Below are 12,327 nucleotides of genomic sequence, written 5' to 3'. Positions count from 1 at the left end.
AATTAGAGAGATAGTGTCATTGCAAAAGATGAAAATAGAGTTTCTTTACTAGACTAATCTGTATTTGTGGCTCTCACATGGAATAACTGCATTTTTAATACTATACCCTTTCTGTCCAGGATGGTTAGACTTCTGCTTAGGCAGAAAACACTCAACTGCAATGTCAATTCAGCTCCTGTGACAATTTTAGTAAATGCTGTGGCCCAAATGTGTCTCTCTTCCCCCAAATCATATTTTGTAATCTTAATATTCAATGTGGTGGAACTCAGCCTTTGGAGGTGATTCGGTCAGAAGGGCAGAGCCCTCATGAATGAGATAAAAGCCCTTATTAAAGAGGTCTGAGAGAGTCCTCTTACCTGCTTTGCTATGTGACGCTAAAACAGGAAGTCTGTGACCCAGAGAAGGGTCCTCGCCCGACCACACTGGAACCCTGGTCCTGTACTTCTGGGCTCCAGAACTGGGAGAAATAAATACCCTTGTATATAAGCCCCCGGTCTGTGGTTTTTGTTACAGCAGCCGGAATGGACCAAGAGACTACCTGAGAAGATCACATATTCTAACAGTGCCATCTGGTAATAAATATTTAAAGTACCTACACTGTATTCAGTAAATCAGATAATCAGCCCTTTTGTGATTAATGTGCACAGAGACTGTTCAAAATGACTCGAGACAAATGACAGAGTGACTCAACCTCTTGCTGATTTCACTAGTAAAGCGGACGGCAGGGCAGTGCATCCTCAGGAAGACATCACGTGGCAGAGCACATGAGGATAAATCTGGCTAATCTTTGGTTGAGCACATTCCATGTACAAGAAAGTTTTACACATAGTTTTTGATCCTCACGATAATCCTATGCTTAGATATGTTCTCCACTTTAGAATCAAGGAAAGTGAGGCTCCGTGACTTGAAATAAGGTGGTCAAAGGAGGTAAGTCACATGGACAGGAAGCGAGTATGTTGGGATTTTAAACAAGGGTCGCCAGACACCATGGCCGGGGTGCTTTCCATTCTGCCTGCACAAACCCAGGGCTGCCTTAAGAGAGGCCAGGCAGAAATATGGCTTCTGGCAGAGAGGGCAAAGAGAAAACACATAGTAATGAACTATTTCTAGGCCAGTCTTTAAAACATGAAGGTATATTATCTCACTTCATGTACAATATTTTAGCACAAACAACTATGTGTATACATGTCTATATAAAAGCACTTGTGTATACATACATATACTTATACCTATACACACTTACAGACACACACATGCACATACACACAGGCACTCCAGGGTTAAAATAGCATTTCAGGCCCAAATCAGGCACCTACACTCCAAAAGTTCCTGTGAACACATTTTGACTACTGATTTCTCAATTTGTACTAAAAAAAAATTGCTCTGGCTGGTGTAGCTCAGTGGATTGAGCACTGGCCTGTGAAGCAAAGGGTTGCTGGTTCAATTCCCAGTCAGAGCACATGCCTGGGTTGCAAGCCAGATCCCCAGTGGGAGGCCACGTGAGAGGCAACCACACATTGATGTTTACTCCCCGTCTTTCTTCCTCCCTTCCCCTCTCTCTAAAAATAAATAAATAAATAAATAAAATTTTAAATTGCTAATCAGCATTATAAGATATAAAAGAGCCCTGGCTGGTGTAGCTCAGTGGACTGAGTACCAACTGGGAACCAAAGGGTCACTGGTTCAATACCCAGTGAGGGCACATGCCTGGGTTGCAGGCTAGGTCCCCGATGTGGGGTGAATGAGAGGCAACCACACAATGATGTTTCTCTCCCTTTCTCCACTCTCTAAAAAAATAAATAAATAAAATTTTAAAAAGAGATATAAAAGAAAAAATATCGCAGGTTAAAATGGTACATCAATTAGTTTAAAATGTTAGATATAGATCTGTTGTATACAGAACCCAAAATATCAGGAGCGAGCTATGTTTCAGAATTTCAAATTTTTTGTGCATTAGAAAACTATTATGAATGTATCTACATGACATATTACCCCCAAGTAGGAGCTGAAGCAGCAAACACATTAATATTTCTGCACTTAGGAACAAGGCCATTCATGCTAAGCAGGATAAGTAAAGACTATAATAAATGGCCACATGTCAAGGCAAAGCTTTCTGATATCTCAGCACATTGGATTTTGGCACTGCAGATAAGGGACTGTGGACCTGTTCCTGTGAATGGCCAAATTACTTAGGCCAATTGCAATTCACGGAAAACATTTCCTTTGAAAGCTGATATTAAACTTCACACATTATCCTGCAATAACAATATTGCATTGGCAAGTATAATAAGCCTTCACCCCTCCAGCACTTGGCTGCCAACGATGTATATTCAGGATACAGCTGGGAAATCAAAGGTGAACTACGGGACAAGGCCTCTCGGCGGCCATTAGAGAGGGCACAATGGCCACATACTGGAGAGTGTGGCATGATTCATAACTGAGGCCCCATATCTTTAATCGGATCTGGCTTCTAGACTCAACACAGATTAACAACCTGTAAGTGGAACCACAGACAGACCCACGAGGTGCGTACACGGAGCAGTTGCCAGCAGCAGCTGAGGTTCTGATAACAAAGAAGAGGAAATGAAACTAGTTGTCTGGAAGGTAAGCGCCTCCTCACTGCAGAGATGGAAAGGCTCGGGCTCCAATCCCAGCTCTGACTTTGGGCACTCCTAACATCTCTCTGCTGCAGTTTATTCGCCGACGCGGTACTGACCACAGCGAGGCCTGTCCCCTCACTCAGGGCTGCTGAGAGGAGTCAGCCAAATAGTGTGTGTGAGGGGGTTTCACACAGGTGCCTGACCACGAGAAGGCACGCAATACTTTACACACTAAAAAGAAAGCACAGCATCTCACATGCTGCCCAGATACATTCATGTCAATTCTTCAGAACCCAGAGCATGACCCTAATTTAGCACAGAAAAACATCATCTTAGCAATGTTGGGTGGGTGACTTTGAACGTGTTCTTTTAAACTTCTGCAAGCCTGAGAGCCTTAGATTAGACTGTGCATTCTTTTTTTTTTTAATAAATCCTCTTCCTTTTTTAAAAGATTTTATTTATTTATCTTTAGAGGGGAAGGGAGGGAGAGAAATATCAATGTATGGTTGCCTCTCGTGCGTCCCCTGCTGGGAACTGGCGTGCAACCCAGGCATGTGCCCTGACTGGGAATCGAACCACAATACTCTGGTTCGCAGGCCCACACTCAATTCACTGAGCTGTGCCAACCAGGGCTAGACCATGCATTCTTAACAGAGGTGATAAGGTGTTCTTTGACAGGACAAGGTGAAGGAGGGGAGTGGAAAAACGTTTACTCTGTTTATGTATAAAGCACAACTAGAAAGTAGAGAAAGATCCATGGCATATCCATGGTACGAAAACTTCATGAAGACGGTATCTAAAAAGGCTCCTTAGGGGGTTGTTAATACAATAAGGGGTTGAGAGATATTGGTTTAAATGGACTGTAATGTTAATTACACCTCTTAAAGTATCTTAATTCTATCTTCACAACAATACAGCCAAGAACTCAAAAAAGGTTAAATAGAAGTTCAAACACTTGGTTTAAGAAGGCAGTATTTGCAATTGAAACAATTAAAAATTGTAAACATCACTGTGTTTAAAGAAAAAAACCCAGCTGTCCCTCACAGGGGGATCCCAGGAGCCACAGTTTGGTTGTGTTTCTCTGGCTTGATAGGTAACAGTCTAGACATTAACATATTCAATTATCTCCCCCCCAAATGAAGAAAAAAACATGAATAAGGACAACTACTTGTACCCACCATACAATGGGAACAGTGCGGCTGTCATTGGCTGTGATAAATGAAAGATCCCCTTGGACTATAATTCATCTTTAATTGCCTCTTCCATCTAACCTAACTACTGCTGTAGTCTGTCTTCAAATATTTACAAAGTAAAAGCAAAAAAAGAATTGAGGGTGCTAAACGAAGCTGGCCATACATCTCCACATGATCAATTTTTCGGGTATTGTTTAAAACAAAAATAAAGTCACAGCTTATACATGAAATTTTGGGAAACAGATAAAGTGTGCTTAACAACCACCTCTCTGAGAGTTGTTTTTTTTTAACCTGAGCTATAATTGACATACAATTTTGTACTAGTTTTAGGAATACAATATCATAATTTGATATGTGTATAGATTGCAAAATGATCAGCACAATGAGTCTGGTTAATGTCCATCCCCACAGTTAACAGAATTTTTTCTAGTGATGAGAACTTTTAAGATCTACCCTCTCAGCAATTTTCCAATACACAATGCAGTTCTGTTAGCTACGGTCGCCATAATGCACCTTACAGCCCCAGACACCTCAGAATTTATTGATCTCATAAGTGCAAGTCTGCACCTTAAAGTTGTTTTTAATTTACCTTCTTCCCTGCCTTACTTTAGGGATCCTTACTATACCCAAATGGCCTGTTCTGACAAAAGAACTCTTGTACAGAATGCTACAAAGATCAGTATTCCTGCTACATTCTGCTTTAACCACTTATGAAGTTCTGTACTTGCCACCCAAGTTCCATTCCCTCCAGAACCCTAGAGGGCTCATATACTGCCCTCCTAATTTCTTTGAGTTTTCCAAACATCCACTTTAGAAGTTCTAACTAGAAATGGCCTTCCAAAAATGTATAAAACACCTCCATATCAAACTGTTATTAGATACTTGGCCATACTTTATTACCAGTGACAAATAGCCTATAGTGTTCTAATAGTATCCATTTTATTCACTGGAAAAATAAATGTGTTTTGATGTCTTTCATAGCTTTCAAGTGCTTGCATTTGAATATATAAAGACACATGTGAAACCATAATTCTCTTAGACACACCCTGCGCTCTGCAGGAGGAAAACACAGTTTTCCTGACACTGAATATAAATATGCCATCTTAAAGAGATGCTAACCACTGTTTATAGGCCCTCAAATCCTAGGTGTTCAAGTGACAGAAAAATATTCTCTTATAAACCCATATGCTATTTTAGACTGTTCCAAATATACTGACGAGACAGGGTAATGGAAAGGAAAAAGAATAAATTAGTTAAGCACTAAATACATATCGCATATACCAGGAGTCTAGTGAAGAAGAGCCAGCCAGACAGCACACTATTGTAATGACCACTGGGGATACTATCACCCTGAAGCAGCTGTGAAAACCTGAGTGTTCCTTTTGCTACAAGGTACACTCAGGGTCACACCGAGAGGACACCAAAAATTAGAACACTTAAATAGTCATTGGCAACACTCAGCCTTATTCAAGGAAAATCCCCACTGTAGAATTTTAGGCAGATATTGAATATACATTCTGCGTGTAAAAATAGAAAAAAAATAATGAAATGTCCTTCCAGTAGTTGCATATTTTGGTGTGTTTCCATGAGAAAGCCAAAGCAACCAAATTCTCAACGTGACCACACCCATCGCCCAGCCGGGGCCTTAGTGTTTACCTTTGTTTCAGGTTGACCCACGATGTTTTCAGGTACTCGGTGGTCTCTTTCACGTTCCTTGTGTCATCACTACCATACTCTTCCAGCAGCTTCTGCAGGACGTTATCGAACGCCATTAGGATACCGTCACCAGGACTCAGTTCTTGAAGCAATATCTAAGGTTTAATATCAGGTGTTGCTGTTAGACTTGGTGGTTCAGGAACTAGTATTACCGAAACACTGGTCTTCCCAGTAGGTTTTAACATGTGTTAGACACATTCCAAAGGAAGAAAGCAAAGTACCGGACCAATTCTTGCGTGCAAGTTTAAACCAAACTCATTACTGAAGTGAAAAGACACATGTGTAGGAAAGTGATCAGATACATAGCAGATGATGTTATCTTTCCCTCTTTTAGATATTTAATTTGCTCAAAACATTTGGCTCTTCTCATTCCTGCTGCTACATGTCTGATCCTCATGGGAACATGCATTGTATAGGAAGGAAGTTACTAGGAAGAACCCTCCTATGCTTAGAGCAATGGAAAGGCCCAACGTTATGGAAGCCTCCTGTCTCTTGCCCCTCAGTCGCTGTGTGTTTACAAAGTTAACTGCTTGGGAGGACGAAGCAGACAGGCAAGGTTCACTGAGAGTTGCTTGAATCGCTAAACTGAGGCTGAGTATGTCCTGGGGCTTCAGCTCCTTGATACATATTGTTAACCTCTGAGAGTCCCTGGATCGAGACACTCCCCATGAAATCTAAATGACCAATGAAGTTCCTTTAGTGCTTTTTGTAGCCATTGACAAAAAAAAAATTTACCCTAAAGTTTCAGAAGAAAATAACCACTTGTGCTGATGAGAAAAGAATATTCTGAATATGATCACCAAAGCACTGATATCACTTTTAACTGCATTCCTTTAGTGAAGCGCTGGAGGTTTGGCTGATAACTACCTTTGCTTCATTTGGTGAAAACAACCCACAGGTAATCAATAAACACAGAGACTGACCCAGGAAACCACAACACCTGGTCACTTGCTCTTTAAATTACAACCATGGAAAGTCTCTATATGTGAATGGAAGCATTCTTCCATGTGTTGGATTTTGATTCCCATATATTCGTTATTACACTCTTCACAAATGCACACTCGCATCTTAGGCTATCTGAAGGACGAATAAACGTTACACCAAAATATAACCTAAAAACCATAAGCTCTATTTCAAGTTCAATACCATCAACTCTATAACCAAACTGATTACAAAAGGTGCCTGTTCTGATAATATTGATAAAACAGTTTGGTTATAAAGGTATTAACAGAAATGAAACTTATCTGATTGGTTCCCAGCAGTAGTTCTCAGATGAAAGTCTCAAGAAACTTTTTAAGTACAAATAACCTTCAGGGCAGACATGAAGGGGACAAAGGAAGGGTCCTGGAACCCTGAAACGTTCTCTTTCTGGATGCTAGTGTGTGGGTGTGTTCCATCTGCAAGGAGTCAGTGAAAAATAAATCTAAGATGTAAGTGCACCTCTATTTGTTGTGCCTCTGGAAAATGTTCCAAATCCTTCCCAGTCAAATTCCTTATGTAAGTTTCAATGTGCAGTCTAAAAACTTGGGAAAACATCATGACGAGAGTCCTAAAAATTACAGTAGACAGAACAAAATTACATCCAACAAATCCATACTGCAAAAAAAATCTAAGGAGCCTTACTTGATTATCAGAGATCTGTTTGATAAGTGGATCCCTTCGGGCTTGTTGAAGAATGTAGAGGCGAGCCTCGTATTTCCTCATGAGTTCCTCGGTCTCTTCCCTGTGGTCATCCCACTGAAGACTGTCAATCACCATGTCCTCCAGCTGCTGCTGCCGCAGCTCAACGCCGTGCTGAGTGCTGTCCCACTGGTTCTTGACCTTCTCCACTGGAGGACGCACGATAAAAAAGAATTCCAGAGAGTGACTATCAGGAAAGAGAAAAATGCCTGATACCAAATTTAGTACAAACACGGCTATCAATAGGAAAGATAAAGGAGGAAAGTTGATACACACATTTTTAAAAGAAACTTCAATATGTTGCAATATACAATTGATATATTTCTGAAACCATTCTTAAGTGAAAATTCTCAGATTAAACTCTATTTTAAGAGCGCTAAACTACCTCACAATTAAAGTATCTGCTATTATAAACTGGTGAAGTAAAAAGTTATGAGGAAAATAGTTCCCTACCTTGTTTTATATCTACAGGACCTGGTGTGAGGAGGGTAGATGTAACCGCACTTCATGGGGCTTTCAGACACAGTCACTCACCATCTCAAAGGAGACGTTCTAAGGTTGCCTTGATTTTGAAGGAAAACTTTCTCACTTGTTTCACTACAGCATTAAACCTTCTCTAAAAGGAAGTATTTTTCTGTGTTGAAGTTCAAGAGAAACACCAAAAGGAAAGTAGATTCAAGTTCTACAAACCCAGCAGCTTTTTATCATGAAAAAAAAATTGGCTCTTTTCTGCTCTCGTTTTTATTGTGTCTATTTCTCCTTCTTTCATTCTGTCTCTTTTTAAAAATTTTTTGTTATTTTATTACAGTTGTCCTGATTCTTCCCCCTTCACCCTCCTCCTCCCATCCTACCCCCACTCCCAACAGTCAATTCCCATGCTGCTGTCCATGTCCGTGGGTCATTCGTACATGTTCTTTGGTCATTTTGGCTTCTTTCCACCATTATCCCCCTCCCATCTCTCCTCTGGTCACTGTCACTTGTTCCATGTTTCCATGCCTATGGTTTTTTTTTTGTTCATTAGTTTATTTTGTTCATTAGATTCCTCTTATAGGTGAGATCATATGGTATTTGTCCTTCACCCCATGGCTTATTTCACTTAGCATAATGCTCTCCAGTTCCACCCATGCTGTCAAAAAAGGTAGGAGCTCCTTCTTTCTTTCTGCTGCATAGAATTCCATTATGTAAATGTACTACAGGTTTTTGATCCATTCATTTACTGATGGGCACTTAGGCTACTGCCAGCTCTTGGCTATTGTAAATTGCGTTGCTATGAACGTTGAGGTGCACAGGTTCTTTTGAACTGGCGATTCAGGATCTTAGGGTATAATCCTAGCAGCAGAATCACTAGATCAAAAGGCAGTTCCGTTTTTAGTTTGGCCATTCTGACAGGCGTGATGTGAGAGCACATTGTTTTTAATTTGCATCCCTGATGACTAGTGATGCTCAGCATCCTTTCAAATGTCTATGGGCCCTCTGTATGTCCTCCTTGGAGAAGTATCTGTTCAGCGCCTTTGCCCTTTTTTTAACTGGATTGTCTTCCTGATGTTGAGTCGTATGAGCTCTTTATATATTTTAGAGATCAAACCCTTGTCTGAGGTATCATTGGCAAATATGTTCTCCCAAAACAGCAGGTTCCCTTTTCATTTAAGTGATGGTTTACTTAATTGTGCAGAAGATTTTTAGCTTAATGTAGTCCCATTTGCTTATTTTTTTCTTTAGTTCCCTTGCCCTAGGAGATATATCAGTGAAAATATTACTAGTCCCGTTTGCTTATTTTTTTTCTTTAGTTCCCTTGCCCTAGGAGATATATCAGTGAAAATATTACTACATGAGATATCTGAAATTTTACTGGCTATGTTTTCCTCTAGAATTTTTATGGTGTCACAACTTATATTTAAGTCTTTTATCCATTTTGAGTTTATTCTGGTATATGATTAAGTTGGTGGTCTAGTTTCATTTTCTTGCATGTAGCTGTCCAACCCTCCCAACACTTTTTATTGAAGAAACTATTTTTACTCTATTGTATGCTCATGCCCCCTTTGTCAAATATTAATTGACCATAGAGACTAGGGTTTATTTCTGGGCTCTCTATTCTGTTCCATTGGTCTATGTGTCTGTTCTTATGCCAGTACCAAGCTGTTTTGATTACGGTGGCCTTGTAGTATAGTTTGATACCAGGCATTGTGATCCCTCCTACTTTGTTCTTTCTCACGATTGCTGAGGCTCTTCAGGGTACATTCTCTGTCTCTTTCTCTCTTCCCCTTCTCTCCTCTCCTGCCTTTCTTTCTTTCTTTCTCCTTCACATTTTTAACACAAAATTGAGAAAAGAAAGATGTAAGGAAACAAACGTCCATTTAATTAATCCAAGGGCAGTTCATGATCTTGAACTGAAGCCAGTAAGCAAGAGCTTTGAATATCTTCAATAACTCATTGATAACAAATAGATATAAAGTTAAAAATAAACTTCTAAAAGATACTTTGAGTGCCAGACAGACTGAAAAGCTGTGGTTAAGTACCAGGCCAAGCAGAACTTAACTGCAGAATAACATTTCTTCTGGCAAAATTCTTGGGATAATACCTGGTTATAGTAAACCATTAAAGCTATCAATTTAAGATTGGTCAGAAAGCTAAAAAATTTACTTACATGTAATAATTCTTAAAAGTTATTCAATGAGATCATTTATTTTACAATGTCTCAATGAAAGTTTAAATAAATTGCATAAGATTTCAGCTTAAGGAGAGGACAAATCTATCGTGATGTTCTACTTGTTAGTTGCAGAGGTACATGGACCGCTTACACCAAATCTGCTACTAACAGAATCCTTAAATATTGAACAAACAAAGCTAAGGACATCAAGCGATAGCAAACACCATAGGTTTGTCATAAAAATAAGTAAATTGTCCTATTGATTGTGAATAAGAACTAAAAGCAAGTTACTATAGCGAGTACATACCAGCTGAAAATGTTTTTTTATATAATAGTGATGAAGACTCTGTAGCCTCTACACAAGAAAATGAAGAGAAACCAAAGAGAGGGAGTTAAATTGGAAAGGGAAGATATTTGGGAGAAGAAAAGTCTTGTAAAAAACCTTAAGAGAAACTTTGGACAAATACAGAGGTGGTGGGGGAAGACGTGAAACAGTAGAAAAAGCAAAACAGAAATGGCTTTGTATAGAGGTTGGTGCCACTGGGGCAGAGAAGCTGCCCCCCATATGATGGGACATGGGGTCCTCTGGAGTTCCATGACAGACATAATAATATGCCCATCGATTAATAATAAAAGGAAGGAGAAAGAAGGGAAAGGGCTAGACCAGCAAAAATAAACCAACATTGTAAGACACCAAAAGTTCTTTGCTAACTCTCATCTTATCTCAACCCTTGCTGCCACACTTATTTTGAAATCAAAACACACTTTTTATAGGGGAAAACATCAATTTCTCCCCTTGAGAAATATTAAACAAGGTGACAAGATACATTCCAGTTCACATTCTGCCGCAACCTAATACATAAAAAACCACTTGTATTGGGTACATGGGAGGCCCCGGAAAGGTGCAAATTCACCATCTGTGACGGGGAGAGAAAATCCACAGTGAAGTCGTGGGGGAAAGGTCACAGCAGGAGCTGAAGATGGAAAACACCAGGGACCAGAGACAGTGGGAAAGGCTTTCCAAAGGGGTGACGTTTTATTAGCTGCATACACTTTCACCTGGGGGAAAAGGTGGAGGAGAAAAAAACTAACGCAAATAAAAGTAGGAGAATAAGACATGTCAGGATGTTTTCAAGGGTACGTACAGAACAGAACAGAACAGCGACAGATGGGGCCGAGGGAGCTGCAGGAGAAGAGAGGTGATAAAAGTACACTGTGACTGTCCCTACACATCCCTCAGGTGTGTTCCAATTTCAAAATAGACGTGGCAACAACAAGGTTATTGGAACAGATGAGGTAGCAGAGAATTTTCAGTGTTTCATGATGTTGGTCTATTTTCTTCTGAATGAGCGATTTTACTTCTTTCTCCCTCCTTTTATTAATGATCAGATTGCTTGTGCGGATCCATTCTTGGGGATGTTTTGTATAAAATTTAAAGGCAGAAAGTAAACTGGAAGCAAAACTCATAGCTGTGGTGGTTTTGATTGTTAGTTGTTTTGTTCTAGTTTGCTTCTTAGCTACAGTATTCCCAAGTTACTTCCAGGCACAGAGGTACACAGTAGTTGCTCAAAAAATATTTTTGGAATGAATTTGAGAAGAGTTAAATGACATGATAAGATCTGGTTCTATTTAATGAATTATAATGGAAGAACGGATTTTCATTCCTATGGGTTTCTCTAATTTGTTTTCTTGGTTCCTTCAAAAGAAATACTAACTGGAAAGTAAATAATCCAATGAATCAGTAAACACTTAAAAGTATCAATATTAATACTTTAAGGAATTCATAAGAGAACTGTGCCAATGTTTCCAAGAAATAAAAACACAGGGAAAGCTGTATTTATTAATAAAGAGTATCAAATATTAAATAATATTAACTTCTGATGGAATAATCTTTGAACATGTGTGCGTGTAAGTTTTTTGAGTGTAAGTGGATGGTGAGGGAATTTTTTTTAAACTTACGTTTTTCTGTGATTGCTGTTCTCACATCTGAACTGGAAGCTTTATTTTTCAAATTCTGAGCCAGTGTAAAAACATAATCAAGCTGAGGATGGCGCTGTTCCAAGTCAGCCTTTGTGATCTGTTTAAGAAGACATGATTGTGAAGACGGGTTAATAGGCTGTATGGTAAGAAAACTACAGAAGCAAAGCCAGTGTGCTGACACCAAAGTCGTTGTTTTTCTCCGAGAAGAGAGAGAGAGGGGCATCTTCGGTGTGCAAAGGGCAGGATTTGGAGGCAGAAGTCCTAGGCTCAAATCTCATCACTGCCACGTGCCATCGAGGTCACCAGGCAAAGCACGTCACCTCTCTGTGGTTTTGTTTCCACGAAAAAAAGAAAATAAAATTCCTTCAGTTTGGCTACATCAAGTCTGAGGAGATTAAATAAAAAATGTCCCTTCACGAAACTAAAGAATGTTCTGAGAAACATTAGCAGTGATTTCTGCAGGTGGGACCTTGCAGTGGATCCTCCATCAGATACAAACACAAACTACTGT

General features: G+C 39.6%; 1 protein-coding gene across 6 annotated transcripts in view; it reads right to left on the bottom strand.

Annotated features, from left to right (window-relative positions):
- UTRN (utrophin) overlaps positions 1–12,327 on the bottom strand; it is a 449,632-nt gene that overhangs the window by 232,877 nt on the left and 204,428 nt on the right. For all 6 annotated transcript variants that reach the window (XM_037144913.2, XM_037144915.2, XM_037144914.2 and 3 more), the window contains 3 exons: positions 11,796–11,913; positions 7,133–7,338; positions 5,450–5,604 (listed from right to left, as the gene is read on the bottom strand). In XM_037144913.2, coding sequence (XP_037000808.2) covers positions 5,450–5,604; positions 7,133–7,338; positions 11,796–11,913 — 479 coding nt within the window. The remainder of the gene's footprint in view (positions 1–5,449; positions 5,605–7,132; positions 7,339–11,795; positions 11,914–12,327) is intronic.

Source organism: Artibeus jamaicensis, unplaced genomic scaffold, assembly GCF_021234435.1.
Source record: "Artibeus jamaicensis isolate MK-2021 breed Jamaican fruit bat unplaced genomic scaffold, CSHL_Jam_final contig_3176, whole genome shotgun sequence".
NCBI classification, from domain to species: Eukaryota; Metazoa; Chordata; class Mammalia; order Chiroptera; family Phyllostomidae; genus Artibeus; species Artibeus jamaicensis.
This window is presented reverse-complemented; position numbering and strand designations above follow the sequence as displayed.